Source organism: Lepidothrix coronata, unplaced genomic scaffold, assembly GCF_001604755.1.
Source record: "Lepidothrix coronata isolate B3197 unplaced genomic scaffold, Lepidothrix_coronata-1.0 Scaffold204, whole genome shotgun sequence".
Lineage (NCBI taxonomy): Eukaryota > Metazoa > Chordata > Aves > Passeriformes > Pipridae > Lepidothrix > Lepidothrix coronata.
This window is the reverse complement of record NW_016690384.1, coordinates 821,639-838,641: the sequence shown is the minus strand read 5'-3', so window position 1 is coordinate 838,641 and position 17,003 is coordinate 821,639. Positions and strand designations below refer to the sequence as shown.

At 47.5% G+C, this 17,003-nt stretch overlaps 1 protein-coding gene and 1 long non-coding RNA gene across 2 annotated transcripts; one reads left to right on the top strand and one right to left on the bottom strand.

Moving 5' to 3' along the window:
• Positions 1 to 173: 173 nt before the first annotated feature.
• On the bottom strand, positions 174 to 12,988 carry ATAD1 (ATPase family, AAA domain containing 1). Its single transcript, XM_017832691.1, has 9 exons — positions 12,841 to 12,988; positions 10,841 to 11,015; positions 9,480 to 9,578; positions 9,072 to 9,192; positions 6,927 to 7,127; positions 6,206 to 6,312; positions 3,579 to 3,668; positions 1,827 to 1,877; positions 174 to 620 (listed from the first exon to the last, which is right to left on the bottom strand). The coding sequence occupies exons 2-9, from the start codon at positions 11,000 to 11,002 to the stop codon at positions 324 to 326; spliced, it is 1,128 nt and encodes a 375-aa protein (XP_017688180.1). The 5' UTR covers positions 11,003 to 11,015; positions 12,841 to 12,988; the 3' UTR covers positions 174 to 323.
• Positions 12,989 to 15,239: 2,251 nt separating this feature from the next.
• On the top strand, positions 15,240 to 15,876 carry LOC108506077. Its single transcript, XR_001877669.1, has 3 exons — positions 15,240 to 15,348; positions 15,457 to 15,610; positions 15,766 to 15,876. It is a non-coding gene; the product is annotated as an uncharacterized LOC108506077 (long non-coding RNA).
• Positions 15,877 to 17,003: the final 1,127 nt, after the last annotated feature.

The window sequence follows — 17,003 nt, the reverse complement described above, 5'->3', positions numbered from 1 at the left end:
CCTCGCCAGCTCCAACCTCCTTCCTGGGACTTGCAGAGCCAGAAGGTCCCCCCTGAGCCTCCTTTTCTCCAGGCTGAGCCCCCCCAGCCACTCCTGCTGCTCCAGCCCCTTCCCAGCTCCGTTCCCTTCCCTGCACACGCTCCAGCACAGCCCCTGTGCACGCAGGGATTCCCTGTATGTGTGGGAGATCCCAGAGGAACGTTGCAGCACCGTGTCACCAGCACTGAACCCTAGTACTAGATAGTGCAGCACCACGACTTGTTGGCTCATGCCATCTCCAGCCTGGCGCCTTAGCACAAACACTCTTATTTCCAGAGGCAAAATCAATAATGGTAACTTTGGTTTTGAAAGTTGGGCGGGTTTTGGAAAGGCAAACGAGACCCTCCCGCACTGCGAGGGGGTCGAACCCCCTGTAAATTCCTGATTCCAATGAGAGCACACAAAGGCAAGGCTGGGCAGGGGCCGGGAGGGTGAGGCACGTACGTGTCCTCCTCGCAGGCATTGTTGACGTACTCCCGCACGCAGAGCAGCGCCGCGTCCCGGCACATCTCCTTCAGGTCGCTGCCCGAGAACCCGTCCGTCTCCTTGGCGATCTGCAGGAGGTCCACGTGCCTGTCCACCTGCCACAGACCACAAGGGCACAGCATGGAAACTCCACAAGTGTTGACTTCCCTCACCGAGGGAAGTCAACCCCAAGTACTTTTCCCTGCCCCGAGATCACCTTCTTCACCCGATGTTTTGTGAGATGAATTATCAACTCGCAGCTTACGCTCAGAACCCTCCAAGGAGTTCATTTCAGTGAAGGAACTGAGGCTTCAGCTCATCAAACTCTGGACTTGATGAAGAAAACCCACCAAGAGCCAACCAAAAGCCAACCATCCCACTGGTCTATCCCACCACTAATCAAACTCCTGCCTGGATCTGGGTGGCAAAAACTGGAGCACAGGAACAATGCCCCGTTTTCCCAGGTGCCCACAGAAGTTTCTCAGCAACTCTGTTGTCTGGACCTGCTCCTACTTTATACGACCCCAAAATGGGGATTTAGAGGCAAAATAACGCGTCTAACTCCATGCACTGGACCACACTGAACTATTCCCAGTCAAGACCCCACATTTATTCCATCTTTTTACGGCCCCTTCCAGCACATTTTTCCAGTCCATCAGTATTTGCTTTACCTTTGCAGAAGCATATTCATGACAAATAGTGCTGCTGACTAAATCTGGGAGGAACCACTGATAACATGGATCCCATATCCTACCCACAGACACTTCCAGGTGTGCTCACACCGACCCCTCAGAGGGCAGATGGGACACAAACACCACACAGTAATGGTAACAACATCTGGAGTAGTTTTCCTCTAAAGGAAATATGAATTATGGAGCAAAAGCAGCACTGTAAAAAAGTCATTACTCCTTTCTTGACTTGAGCCAAGAAAAAGTTAAGAGTCAGTATCTCCCTGCTTCAAGAGGTCTTGAAATGTCCTTCACTCATTCAAATGGGATTCAGCATCCTTAGGGAGATAAATATATCATCTAGTTACAGAATTAGTAAATGGAGACAGAGAAATGAAGTAACTCTGCTCAGAGATGGTGATTCACCCCCAAATCCAAGGCTGCTGTTCTGCTGAGGCTCCTGCTTACAGGGGAGGCAACTCTAGTGCTTTAATGTGAGGCCACACCTAAATCCACAAAAGATTCCCAAGTTATCAGCACAAATACCTTGGTAGATAAACTCCCCCTCCCTCCAAGGCAGGCAATTATAAAACATGTTTTCTGCAAGGCCTCTGATGTCACCAGCAAAGGACACATTAACAGGGCTCTACTTACATTTTCATTTTTCAGGATGAGCTTCAGTATGGCTTCTCTTTGCTTCAGAGCCTGCAACAGAAGAGATCAAAGTTACCAGGGGACAAAGCCAAACACATGGAGCTCCATGGTGGGGCTTTTGGTCCCAGTTCAGCCACATGAGCTGTGGAAACCTGTCTGAGAGCAAATGGAGTTCTGCAGGTGTTCGAAGCAATAGAAATCCCACACTAATGAGGTCACTGACAGAACAGCTGAGCCCTGAGCAGATCCCTACCAGCAAGGTAAGACACAGGCAGCAAAGACTTGGAGTTTGTGTCTCCCAAACTTCACTTACATCCTTAAAAAGGGAAAACAATCCCCTATAGATACTCTGGCAGCTGAACAGTTGCTACTCTGTCCCAAAAAGTACTTCTTCCATTTCCCTCTGCCTTGCAGATAATTTTTAATGAGTGATATGGGGCATTTTCATCTCAAACTCAGCTCTAAAATCTGCAAGGCTTTCCCACCTACCTGTGGCCATTCCCAATCCACAGCACATCAGTTATCCCAGTTGGGATCAATCCTGCCTGATCCCGAGCACAAGAGCCAAGCAGTAAGTTCACGATAGGGCTGTAGTGGGGTAAGGAAAATCTGTTCCCTAAATGACACCTCCCTTGGTAACTCTCATCCTGGGAGAGGGAGCCAATCCCTGGAATATCCCAAGGCTCTGCTACCTTCACATAATTCCTCCTTCTAACGAGGGTTTTGCTAGAAAGACAAGAGGAAGTACTAAAATCCACATCCTTGCCCCTTGCTAATTCAAGGAACACCTGGAGATGAGGAAGGGCTACAGGACAGGTATGGAAGCTCAGCAGTCACTGGGTTATAAATGCCTTGTTTCCAAGAGGATCCTCCCACACAGAGTGAAAGCCAGTTCAAACAACGTGGGCCTGGGAACACAGGTACTCTCTTGCACAATCAGTAAGAGCTTTACTGATTGAGTTTTGTCTCTTTAAGTTTCAGCAAAAAATGAATAATTATTTCTGTAGCCAGAAGGGAATTCTGACAGGGACTGAACTCCCAATAACACGAACACAGAAACGGCTGGTGACAAAGCCAAGTGTTCAAAGGAGACTAAAATACCTGGAAAAGGGTGGCAATAGCAACACTGGGAGTAAGGGTAACCTTGTGACAGCTGGCTAATTGATAAAGAGCTTAATTACTGCCTCTTTGTCATAAATCATCGAATCATGGAATGGATTGGGTTAGAACCATCTCGTTCCAACCCCACCATAAGCAGAATAAACCTGTTTTTCCAGAGTGCCCAGCTGTGGAAAGGCCTGAGCAGAACACAGGCTTTCACAGGCAGAGTTCATTCCTTCTTCCCTCCTTGCAAACTGTGTATCCAGAAGGCATAAATGGCACTCAGCATGGACCTGCTTCTCCCCCCAGCTGACCTGGGTGCCATCCTCACCCGCAGGCAAGTGTGTGCAGCCACTTTTGTGCTTTCTGTAGCAGTTTCCAAGTTAAAAACAAGCTGTTTCCCAGTGTGCAGCATCTAAACCACTCCATTCTCTGGGAGGAAGAGGAGGGGTGGGAAGTGGTGTTTCACATAAAAGACCCAGGGCATCAAAACCTCCCTGAGAAACGTCACCTTACAAAGCCGAGTTACAGGCGCACTTCTGAGAAACAACACCCAGACTAAAGGAATGCAGTATTCCTTGGGGGAAAAAACCCCAGAGATGTGCATTTGCTGGGTGCTGAGCCCCTTGCTGTGGCTCTGGCAGGACTCACAGGCTGGTTGATGTGGAAGCGGGTGGGCATTCTCCTCATGATGGCCGAGTCCAGGTCCTGGGGGCGGTTGGTGGCTCCCATCACGATCACCTGGGAATGCCAGCACACAACACCAGTCAGCCTGAGAGCAGCTTTGGAAAGCATGGATGGATTGGGAGTTTCAAAACCAAACAAGTGACTCTTCCCCACTTTATCAAGAACATCGACATCTAAAGAAGTTACATAAGGTTTCCTGGCAGTGATTTCAGCACCAGGCAGCTGAGGAGAGAACTGCTGCCACAAATACCACCTGGGGGGAGATTCTGACATAGGGCTGAACTTTATGAGCCCAGTTTGAAAGTTCAAGCTCTAAGAGGGAACTTAAAACTTCTGCTTATAACTCTCGGTGATGTCACTCTTAGTTCCTGGTGCTCTGGGAGGAGGAGGAGGAATTTGAAAGGAGACGTTTTGGTAAGGTATTCAAAAAATGTGGTGTTTTTGTGTTGAAAAAAGAATCCCAGGACGGTTTGGGTTGGAAGGGACCTTAAAGATCATCTTGTCTCAGGGCCAGGAGCACCTTCCACTAGACAAGAAAGGCAATCAGCACCTGGCAGCTTCCACATGCACTAGAAGGGTGTCTGTTTTTTTAAGCATTAAAAAAAGCATTAAATGAATCTCTATATGCACAGGTCCATTTGCCAGCAGTGGGTTACACTGTCCAAGCCAAGTCCAACACAAGGGCGCTGTTTACCTCCTTGGAGCACTCCAGTTATTAATTCCAGAACAAATTTACTTCCCATTCACACCGGCCTTGTTTTCCCATTTGTTACTCCGAGTTATGTACATGGTAAACACCCAGTGGGGAAGGGGAAAAATGTCAGGGCAATTAATCTCCACTCCAGAGGTTTTCCTGCCGTGCTCCTGGCCTTTTGTCCAGGCTTGGTGCTGCAGGGCAGCTCCAGCAGGGCTGGTGGCACAGACTCACCCTGCCACCTAGAGGCACCGGGGTCGCCGCCTCGCTGCTCCCATCCACGCTTTCCTGGGCATTATTTCCTTTGGCTTTTTAGCCCAAAGGCATACTTTTCATCAGGGCTCTGCCCCCGAGTTCCTGCCAGACTCCTGACTCCATCCTCAGCAGGTTTAGCCCAAAACTGAGCGTGGTTTCCAGGTGCAACCAACATGGGAACAAATAACATCCATCACAACACTGATTGACAATTTCCTCCGAGCCTTTAGGATTTTTGGTACTGCAGCAAAAGCCAAATTCTGCTGAACTGGAGAGCCCCTAAATTGTCTTACTGCAGGGAATGAACAATTTGACTTGCTCCAAGAACTTGTCAGTGTACTGGGAAAAAAAACAATACACTGTGATTGAAAGATGATATTAGTTTGTAGTGAAGTGTTCATGCCATTTTATTAATGGTAAGCAAACATCCTGCTTTAAGCTCCTCAGTGTATATATATATATATATGTATATTTACACTGTCTTCTACTCATTTTTGGGGAAATCAACTTAAAAACATCTTTAGCACAAGCTTGAGAGAGGAGGAAAAGCAGATTTTACAAACCAACAGATGTTGGTGCATCGGCCATTTACACAAATACAGATTTGTGTAAGGCTGAAAATTTTAAACTGGGAGAATAAACATCCTTTTTAAAGGTTTTCAAAGCATTGTTCCAGGTGACAGTTCAGAACACCACGCAGGCTTTTTGCTGCATTCAAGTACTTTAGGATCCCAGAATCCCAGACTGGTTTGGGTTGGAAGGGACCTTAAAGCTCCTGTCATTCCACCTCCCCTGCCATGGGCAGGGACACCTTCCACTAGCCCAGGTTTTTTATAGAAATATTTACTTCATGAATGTTTTCTGTTGGTTTGTTTTTACAGCACCAGCAACTTTTGTATTAGTTTTCCTCCCTAAAACACAACACTTCAGTTGAGATCATGGAGGGGGACGGAAGCACATGGGAATAAGGGGATGGAACCATGGCTCCACTTAACACAATCTGGCTTTTGGTAATATTCACTTCTCTACCCTTGCAGATTAACTCCAGAGTCTAGTGCTTGTCTAATCCCTGGAGGTTCCCTATCCCTGGAAGTGTCCCAGGCAAGGTTGGACAGGGCTTGGAGCAACCTGGGACAGTGGAAGGTGTCCCTGCCCATGGCAGGGGTTAGGAAAGGGACGATCTTTAAAACCCTTTCAACTCAAACCATCCCATGATTCCATGACAAACCAAGCAACCTGCACCTGGGATGAATACTGGGATGAATGCTCAGAGCTTTCAATAGCTTTTCCTGAAATCAAAGATTCCCTTCATGTGAAGAAAATATTCTCCAGACAATGTTTTTCGAAACAGTTTAAAAATTCCCAGTGTTGGCAGCTCAGACTATACATTTGCATTGCTGACACTTCTGGAAGTAACACCTCAAATAAAACCCAAATAAGTCCAAACACGGTCTCCTCAGGAAGCTAAACAATCTGTTAATATCTCACCTCGTTGCCATGAAGTGCTACTCATCACTGTCAGGTAATGAAACTATTTGATAATTCCTGCTCCGTGCAACCTGCCGTCCTTCCAAAGGGGCTCCATGCACAACAGCCCAGAGGAAGGAATCCCATCCCTTTTCCCAGCATCCTCTGTCCTTACCTGGCAGTTATAGTCAGTGTCCAGCCCATCCCAGAGGCTCATGAACTGAGCTTTCATCATGGCTGTGGCTTCGTGGTCAGTGCTCGACCGGTTCCGTAGGAAGGAATCTGTGTTTAGGGAGAAAAGCAGTTCACTCCCAACCCAGCTGGATTCCTCCTGGGCTGTTCTCTTACCTTAGAAATGCATTTTTAATAACCACTGTCACCAAACAAAAAGCATTGCTCGGGATGAAGAGCAGCAAAGTGGAACCCCCCCATCTTTTCCATGGCATTACACAAGTGTGGACCCATCACACAAGCTCACCCCAAATCTTGTGCTCCAAACTTTCACCTTCCTGAATTCATGGAAAGCAGCCTCCCCTCCTACTTCTTCAGCCTTATTAAACTGCTGTTCCAGAGCTCTCCTAAACCCACAGTTTATTTTCCATTATGAGCCCTCATGGCAGAAGCACTGAAGTGTGCTCAGTGATGGGTTTCCTTGTGAACCAAAAATAAGCAGCAACTTGTTCTAAATGTAAATTCATCCACTACCATGAGGAAGAAATACATTATTTTTCCTGATTTGCCATCAGTACTTTATTACTGAACCTTTCTTCAATTCTATTTCTACTACTGAACCTTCCCTCTTTATAAGGAAAAGATGACAGTGATCAATATATCATTGAATCCACAGTTTCATGTCACTCTCCTACAGGTACTTCCATAAAAAGAGAGATTTTTACCTATTTCATCAATGAAGATGATGGATGGTTGGAGCTTTATAGCCAGGGAGAAGACAGCAGCAGCCAGTTTTTGGGACTCTCCATACCACTTGTCTGTCAGCGTGGAAGGCTGGAGGTTGATAAACCTGCAACCTGCTTCCTTGGCTGTAGCTTTGGCAATCAGGGTTTTGCCACAACCAGGGGGGCCATAGAGAAGGACTCCTGCAAAATTCACAGTGTTAATGACAGACCTGAGCCTGTCCAGGCTTGGATTTCATCCAGGCCTTAAAAGGGAAGAAAGCAAGATAAGGAAACGCTGTTCCATCAAAGCAAATTCAGAGGTATTTAAGATAATCCTTATTAAATTACAGCTAAGAATATCTAAAGACAGGTATAGGGAAACTGGAGGGAGACATTTGGAAAAGGGCTGGCTTATTGTCCCTGCCCATGGCAGGGGGTTGGAATGAGACAATCTTTAAGGTCCCTTCCAGCCCAAACCATTCCGTGATTCCATCCTATGATTCTATTTCTGTGCCTATAAAGGTTCCATAAGAAAAAAAAAACTAAGCCCCCATTTATTTCCTGTCAGCATCTGACAGGCCCTGTTCATAGCTAGTTTCTGCCCTGCTAATAAAACTTAGCAGAGAGGGGTGAGAAAAGGAAAAAAAAGAAAAACCACCAAAAAACTGAGCCCACTGACATTTTAAACAAATTACCCCCAATTAAACATGACGTCTCGTATTATTTTTAAAGCTGTGACAGTGAAAGGACTCACAGGGGTGTTTTTCTACCACAGCTGTAAAGAAATTACAGAATTACAATTTAAAGAGACAAAATTCAGCCCCAAAAAAGCCTGAAACACAGAGAATTATTAAGGGTTTTTTCCCCTGTTTACATGACTGAAGACCACAAACATCATCACTCTGCAGCAGTGACTTGGTATTAACACACAGCACAAGCCACTAATAAAACTGGGGAGCTGCCCTAGATGGAAAGTCTGCTTTAAAAAAGATAAATAAAAATATCATTTTTTCCCTTCAGCTTATTAGATCATGGCATTCAAGTAATTTTCCAGACAGCTTCAATCTGTGACTTGAAACAGAAAGTTAGCCTGGAAAAACCAAACCAGCCACGAAAGTGCTGCATTTTCCATCTCTTGGGGCACAGAAGCGAGAGGGTCACAGATCCAGGCAGGAATTAATAGGTTCAGAAGACAATATTCCAGGGATCAGAGCAGGAAAGATAAACTTCGGTGGTTTGTCCAGTGTTTTAGGTTTAAACTCTGCTTTGCTCTGCAGTAACATCCCACAAATGTGGCTGTAAGGATTCCAGCAGGGCCCAGCTTTCCAGTTTAACTGGAAAGTTGATTCTCCACCTGCCAGTTTCCTCACTGCCCCAACTCCAGAGAAAATCAAGGGATCTCTGGAGTAAAACTGGGATGTCTGTCTTGTTGGATGATGGGAATTTCCAGGATTAGAGCAGAGAGATGCCTCAAGCTTGGCTCCCATTGAGGGCTCATGTTATGACTTCTGTTTCTACAACAACACAGAAACATTAACCAAGTGTCAAAGCTGCAGAGCAAAGTTATAACTCAACTGCCAAAGGACAAGATGGGGTGCAAGATGAAAAACAAGACAATTTAGGCAGTGAAAAATGCAGGATATATGGATTACATGGGGCTGGAGCAGGGGGACAAGGGGGAATGGCTTCCCACTGCCAGAGGGCAGGGTTAGATGGGATTTGGGAAGGAATTCTTCCCTGTGAGGGTGGGGAGGCCCTGGCACAGGTTGCCCAGAGAAGCTGTGGCTGCCCCTGGATCCCTGGAAGTGTCCAAGGCCAGGTTGGACGGGGCTTGGAGCAACCTGGGCTGGTGGGAGGTGTCCCTGCCCGTGGCAGGGGGTGGAATGAGATGAGCTTTAAGGTCCTTCCAACCCAAACCATTCCACGGTTCTATGATTAGTGCACCAAAGTGTATCATCAATGACCATTATTAACACGAAACTTCTTCACTAAAGCAGGAGAAGAGGGAAAACCCGAGGGTTTTCCCTGGCATCAGTCCTAATTGTTGCCCTTTGGCCTGGCAACACACTTCCCCTTTCCTTTTTGAGGAACTGCACCTTTTGTTTTTAAATACCAGCATACAGATCCATAACATTCCTCTCCTACCTTTTGGGGGCTGTAAGAGCCTGGAATTCTCAAACAAATATTTCTTCTTGATGGGCAAAATGACAGTGTCTTTCAGATCTGTAATGACATCATCCAAGCCTGCAATATCACTCCAGGTGACCTAGGAGGGAAAAACAATATTAGTGATGATCAGCATAGTTCCTGACAAGGGGAAAATATCCTAAATTCTCCAAGGAAAAATACAAAAGCTTCAAAGTAGTGCACGGCCTCAAAAATAAGAGACAAGGGATTAAAAACCTCTGCTCTCAACAACGCAGTTGTAGTTTTAAACCACAGGAACGTTTCCTGTGCGTTTCCACAGATGTGTATATGTGACAGCTAATGAAATCCAGAGTCAAAGCCAAGATATTCCATGTCTGAAGAGCAGAAGGAGCAGGGAAAACTTACATGCATGCTAAGGGGGTCCACGAGATGTGCAGCAATGCTCATTTCATATTCTGTCAGCTTGACATTTTTCACTCCAATTTGCTTCATTAGTTTTTCAGCCTGGGGGGAAATCAAACACCAGGAGAATCAGAGACAGAACTGGAGTGTTCCCCTCAAAAATTAGCTTTCTAAAATCTTCTGTGTGGCGTTTGGAAAGAAAAATCTTTTATGTGTCCCTAAGTCACACCCTAAAAGAGGTTAAATCTTGTTTTAAGTAGAGTTCTGATGCCTCCTAAAGATTTGTTGTCACCTGAGTGAAACCAAGTCAGATGCCTCAGTTCCCTCCAAAGCAGTGTCACCCCAGCCCTCCCAGTCCACATCCACGACTCAGCCATTATGATCCAAAAAACAACCCCAATAAACATTAAAACACAGAGTTTGGCTCCCCCAAACCTCCACAGTGCTGCATCAAGGAGAGATTAATGTATTTTTAAGGTAAAAAAGGCTAATTCCCAGAAGCCAGTCAATTTTTTAATATGCAGTCAGTGGGTTTTCCCCAGTTTAAAAGGAAAAGTCATGAGCTGTGTCAACACCCTTGCACAACTTAGTTCCTCTTTCTGCTCAAACTGGCACTAAGTCCAACGTGCTTTTGGGATATTGCAGCTTCTTATATAACAGCTGGCACTGGCACAGATTGGGAAAAGCTGATTTTTAACTCAAAAGTTCGTCAGAAAAGGAAAACCCGCCAAAACAGGCTGAGGTTGCTCAAAAACTGCTCTTTGAACCTGTGAAATTTATGTCAGCCAGAAAGCAAATCAAACAGCTGCCACAATTCCAAAGGAAACATCTCCCTTTTGGTTCTGAACTGCCCATAAAGGTTTTCCCAGGGCATGAATTGTTTTAACTTAACATAAGGCTTTTCACTTTCTTTCCTCCCCTTTCCAGGAAGGCAATTTGACTGCTCCCAGAGGTCTCTGCCATTAAGTCGCCTTAAAAGCAGCAGGGAATTAAGTTCTCTCTGCTCAAGGTTTTAAAAAGCAACCAAGAGACTGATGAGGGTGTGATTTAAAGCAACTGCTGCTCAGCAAAGCTGTCAGGAGGAGAAGCAGCACCAGGACCATGGACTTGCTGAAAACCAGAACCAACATCAGCCTCCAGTTCAGCAGTTTTGCAGTTTTTCCACCACTTCAAGGCAGAAGTTGTAATTTTGGAATTTTTTGAAGACCAGCAGCCTAAATCCTGAGATTTACTAAAAACGAAATCCCAGTTTTCTTTTGGATTATCCCACGTGCTTTCATGCGTTTTGTCGTCGTCACGGCCAGGCTGGTTTTCCACCAGAACATCCCGATATTCCACAGAAATGCTGAAGAACGGAGCGCTACCTGCTTCTGAGCTTCTACTTTCTGCTTCCTGGTGGGATCAATGGCATCAACCATCCACTTGATGGTGAAATAGGTGACGGCCCCGAAGATGGTCAGGCGGAAGATCAGCCCCACCACCTCGTTCCGGCTCAGGGGCCGCGAGAAGGCCTCGGCGTGGACCATCCTGCTCCCAGATCTGGAGGGGAGGGAAACCACAGGGAGGGGCAGAAGGAAGGAAAAATCAAAGCTGGGAAAACGTCTGCCTTGTGTTTAAACACTGAGTTATAAAAGCTGTTTGCCAGGGCCTTTGGAGAAGGGCCTGCAGGGACAGGACAAGGGGAAATGGCTTCAAACTGAAGAGAGGAGGAATAGATGGGATATTGGGAAGGAATTGTTCCCTGGGAGGGTGGGGAGGCCCTGGCACAGGTTGCCCAGAGAAGCTGTGGCTGCCCCTGGATCCCTGAAAGTGTCCAAAGCCAGGATGGATGGGGCGTGGAGCAACCTGGGACAGTGGAAGGTGTCCCTGCCCATGGCAGGGGGTGGAATGAGATGATCCTTAATTTCCCTTGCAACCCAAACCATCCTGGGATCCTGTGTACACATTCCCACTAAGACCATCATTTTGGGACTGTTCTTGACCCAAGAATGCTAAATCCTGGAGACAGAGAACTCCATTATTTAACCAGAGAGGTCTTTTCCCTTCACCCAAGTGCCACATTCCGGAGCGATGGATGACTTGGATTTGATTAAAACGAGGTTAAGAGCTGGAGGCTGCAGCTGGCAGGATATATGTGGAGTTATTAATATCTGTGGAAACCTGAAAATGCTGGATGTGGCACACAGCTATCCAGGGAAAAGCCTGACTGCTGTAGGAGCCAAGCCCAGACAGCGCAGCGCCTTCAGTGTAGGGGACGTGCTGCACAGAGAAGGACTTTTCCTAAAACCTTGGAAAATGGCTGGGAAAAACAGGGTCCACTTCCTCCTCAGCTGGTGGGGGGGTTCCTCTTGACAATCCCTAATCACTCCTCGTGCACTGCCCCGTTTTCCTGCTGCAAGGAAAAGCCAGTGGCAATTCCTCTGGCAGCTCCTGACATTCCCTGGCCACTCTCCAAAGGGAACTTTGGCAGCCAGGGCAAAGCTGGAGCACCCACAGCCAAGATATTCCTGGATTCCCCCTGCCCAGGGCAAAGCTGGAGCTCCTACAGACAACATATCCCTCGATCCCCCTCCCTGTGTTATGCTGACCCCAAGGCTCTGCCACACCACTGACTCTGGAACCTGGAATTCCACTGGGACTGGGCTCAGGAGAAGCACCACTCGGTGGACATCAACCCCTGGCTCCTGTATCCCAGCAGGATCACTGGAATAACTGGGTTTGGGGTTTTTTAACACTGCCTTCCCTGTTCAGGCAGTTAAAAATCCAGCCTGTCACTGTGCCCACCTGCCTGGAAACCAAATTAAATTTGCCTGCTTTGGGATTTAAGCAAGTCATCCCGAGCTGGAGGGCTCTGTGTTCCCTCCTCAGCCTGATTCATTAAAATAAAAGGGCTCTGGGTCACTGAACAAGGAAAAATCCTTCCCAAAAAGCCGCGGAAGGAACCTCCTCTTTATGCAACCCGTGCCCTGAGCACCAACTGTGAGGAAAAGCTGTAACAGGAGAGAAACCGGAGCACAGCCTCGCTGTGCAGAGCCTTGATAACAAACGGAAGGTAAATCCTGCAGGACTTGAGCGTTTATCTCCTCAGCGGGGAGGACGGTTCGCTCCGCTCCGCCCATGCCGGCGCCAAAGGGAAACCAAAAGCACGGCGGCTGTTCCGCTCCCAGGGAATGCTGAGGCACTGCCGGGAACCCCCCGCCTGTGCCGGGCCCGGCGATGCCCTCCCACGCCGGGGATCCCCTCCCGGGCCCGTCATCCCCCCACGGTGACCCCGCAAGGGCCGGACCGGCCCGGGCCGCCCGTGACCTTCCCGCCGCCCCGCAGCTGCGGCGCGGCCGCGGCCGCTCCCCCGGCCGGCACTCACCGTGGGCCCGGCGCGTCACTCGCGCTGCGGGACACGGGGCGGGCCCGGAGGAGGAGGAGGAGGAGAAGAAGGAGGAGGAGGAAGGAGCGGCAGGAGCAGAAGGAGCCGCCGGCGGCACCGAGGGCCCGGCAGCGGCCGCGGCGCGTCCCGCGCTTCCTCCGGCCGGCCGGCGCCCGCGCCCCGCACGAACGTTCCGCCCGCCGCCGACCCGCGCGAAGGTTCCGCCCCCCGGATAATCGGGAGCTCCAGCCTGGAAATGGTTCGGGATGGGACGGATCGACCGGAACGAGCGTCAGCGGAAGGAAAGGATTCACCGCTACTTCAGCGGCACACACCGCGGGCGGAGGGTCCCAATTGCAGCTGTGATGATAGCAGTGACTTCAGGCTCTCTGCTAATGTGTGAAACGCGTATAAAATATAGCGTCTATATGACATAACATATCCGTAACACATGCTCAGTATAGAGATATACACATATACAGGTGTATATATAAGTGTATATATGATTGATGATGATTATGTATATATAAGTGTATATATAGTATATCTTTTATATATCATATATATTTTATATATACATATATATACATAAGCCTAAATAAATATATTTTTATATATTATATGGAAAGTTATCTATATCTATTCATATATATTATATAGAAATTATATATTTTATATATCTTAAATATATAAAATATATACACACATATACATAAGAAAATAAATATGTATTTTTATATTATATAGAAAGATATATTTTTATATATTATATAGAAATGTATCTATTTTATATACATAAGAAATCATAGATAAGTAATTTGTATATATTACCATATATTATATATTACTATAAATTATATAGTGTATATTTTGTATTATATAATAGTATGTAAATATATATTTTTATATATTATATAGAAAGCTATTTATATTTAGACATATAGATTATATAGAAAGTTATATAGATTATATAGAAAGTTATAGATTTTATATATATTATATATTGTAGATGAGTAATTTGTATGTATTACTATATATTCTATATTACCATATACTATATAGTATATATTATATATTATTATATATTACATACACATACATACTATACATATATATGTATAATATGAATAACTTTACTGTATATGTACATAGTAACAGAAAAACGTCCAGGAAAAGGTTAAAATAACAGGATCTCTGTTTTGGCAAATCCCCTTCANTAGAAAGTTATATAGATTATATAGAAAGTTATAGATTTTATATATATTATATATTGTAGATGAGTAATTTGTATGTATTACTATATATTCTATATATAGAGATAACATATGTTTTATATATACAGTATATATATATTTCATATATATATATGTTATATATGTAACATATATATATGAATAACTTTACTGTATATGTACATAGTAACAGAAAAACGTCCAGGAAAAGGTTAAAATAACAGGATCTCTGTTTTGGCAAATCCCCTTCAACCCTCCTGCTCTTGTGTCCGTGTTTTCCAGGGAACAAGGGGCAGGACAAGAGGAAATGGCCTCGAGCTGTGCCAGGGCAGGGTCAGGTTGGACAGCAGGAGGAATTTCTTCCTGGAAAGGCTGCTCAGGCATTGGAAGGGGCCTCAAAGCCCATCCCATTCCATAGGGACACCTTCCATTAGCCCAGGTTGCTCCAACCTGTCCTGGAACACTTCCAGGGATGGGCAGCCACAATTTTATCAACTTTCGGGTTGGAGCCTTGGGGGGAAAAAAAAAAAAAAAAGATTTTGGGTTTTCCAATGAAACGTGTGGCTGAGTTGGTTGGACTCCATGAGACTGTAGTAGGAAAACTCCTGGGAGAAGGTAAGGTGGAGACCCCGGGATGCAGCCACTGGAAGGGGGAGCCTGGAACTGGAGGGGAGCTGGGCAGAGCTGCCCATGGCCAAGGGGATGTGTGTGCCCGTGGGAGCACAAAGTGCCACACAGCAGGAGCTATTTAAGGCCAGTGTTGGCACAGGAATAAGTGGAGACTGACCAGTCCCAAATATATTTAGCCTGAAAACCAGCAGAAGGTTCTGGGAACGGCTTCCCAGTGGGAATAATGGTGGCAAAAGATCTTAAGATGCAACTTGATACGTTTATGAAAGGAATTATATAATACAGCATTTGCAAAGGCTGGAGGCTGCAGCAGCCCAGGAAATCCCTCCACCTTATGTTCCAGTTTATTTTGAGCCCTTAAAGGAAAAGCTAAGCTTTTTTCCCCTTTCTCCCTGTTCCTTTTCCTGCTCCAGCATCTGCTGCCAGACCCCAGCACCTCTTAAAAGTGTTTAAAGATGGAGCAAGTCACTGAAGTAACTATTTATTTATTAATTTTTGGTTATTATTGACATTCATTATTTAGATACAAAGTGTCTTCAGTGAGATGCCTTTCCCTGCCAGCCCAAGAAACATTCGAGGTGGACTTACAGATCTGTTTTTTTGGGAGATACCTGGTTTACATCATGTGCTTTTTATGGAAAAAGGGGTACATGGATTCTCCTCGTCCCCTCAGGACACTCCTTTCCATGGTGTCTCTTTTCTGGTTGTACAAAAAGTGGTTCAATTTTCCTCTTGGTTTTTTTTTTCTTTGCAGATTTTTTTATAAAACAACCAACCACCCTTTAAAGATTTCCTTCCAAGCTGTGTTATCCTTGGCTTCCATGGGATATCCCTCATGCTACTTCCCAGCAATGGAATGACATGAAGACTGTTTTTGAGGGAGGCAAATTTACACATGGATTGTCCCGGTAATCCCATTTTCCCAAACATATCATGTGCCGAGCTTCCTCCTGATCCCTCAGCAGCTGGGGCAGATGCTGATCTCCAACAGATCCCACTCCTGATGCTTTGCAGAGGTCCTACATGCCAAACTGCCTTCAAATTTTAGTTTTTATTACCTCAGGAACCCAATATCTCACCTCTCTGCACAGCAGAGGAAAAAAATCACACAAAAGATCCCCAAAAAAAGCCCTACCAAACAGTGAGAAAGATGGAAACTGGTCCCAGACTGCAGCCAGTGTTGATATCCAGAAGCTCAGGCTGCACCAGGATTCCTGATGGTGGTTTTCCTGCAGAACATTAACATGGGTAATTCCCAAAGACTTGCAAGAGTTCTCAGCTTAGACTGTGAAGGACCTGGTAGGCTGGGGTTAAAAGGGGTTTAAAGGCTGATTTAGAGATTTATAGACAGTGCTTTCCCCCTGCCAGGATAATTGTCATCCATGTGGGAAGGGGGATGGAGTGGGACAGAAAACTCCATGGAAACAGCACAGCCAGGAGGGCTGAGCCAGCCGGCACGACCCGGGGGGACTGTCACGTCCCCGTGCCCATGCTTGGATTGTCCCGAGGACACGAGGAAGAATTTCTTGCTGGAAAAGGTTGTCAGGTATTGACTGGCAGGGGCTGCCCGGGGAGGTTTGGAGTCCCCATCCCTGGAGGTGTCCCAGGAAGGCCTGGCCGTGGCACTCAGTGCTCTGGGCTGGGGGACAAGGTGGGCATCGGGCACAGGGGGGACTCCATGGGCTGGGAGGGCTTTTCCCACCTCAACGATCGTGTGACTCCGAGGGCAGCAGGTGGCCCCAAACCCCCTCCCTCCCTCCCTCCCTCCCTCCGTGCCCGGTGGCTGCAGGGGGCGATCGGCGCTCGCTCACCGCGGCCGCCCCGCTCCTCGCCAAACCCGGCGGGGCCACAGCGGAGGACACTCAGCCCCCTCAACCCGCCGGGCTCAACCCCCCACCCCTCACCGGGGCCGCACCGAAACCGCTCTTCCCCTCTGCTCGGCGGGGTGGGCCTGGCTGGGGGGCGGCGGGGCGCGGAAGGCCAGCTCGGGGGGGTGGGGAGCTCGGAAGGGTTTCGGGGCGAGCCGAGTGTGCTCGGGGGTGCTCCGAGATGGCTCGGGGGTGCTGAGGGGGCTCGGGGGGCTCTGAGGGGGCTCCGTGGCCGCCCTGTCCCCTCACGGCCACTTCCGCCCGCGGGGGAGGTGCCGCCGCGAGCGCCCACGTGACCCTCCGGGTCGCAGCGCACCCACCGAGCCTCACCTCACCGCCCGTATCCCTCCGCCCGCCGGCGCCCCCCCTCTTCCCCCCCCCCCTCGGGGGGGGGGGGGGGGGGGGGGGGGGGGGGGGGGGGGGGGGGGGGGGG

Coding starts and splice junctions, on each gene's coding strand:
- ATAD1 (XM_017832691.1), bottom strand. CDS start 11,002: ATGGTCCACGCCGAGGCCTTCTCGCGGCCCCTGAGCCGGAACGAGGTG. Junction 9,193..9,479: donor TGGACCCCCTTAGCATGCAT/GTAAGTTTTCCC, acceptor TTTCCCTCCTAG/GTCACCTGGAGTGATATTGC. Junction 621..1,826: donor TCATCCTGAAAAATGAAAAT/GTAAGTAGAGCC, acceptor GGTCTGTGGCAG/GTGGACAGGCACGTGGACCT.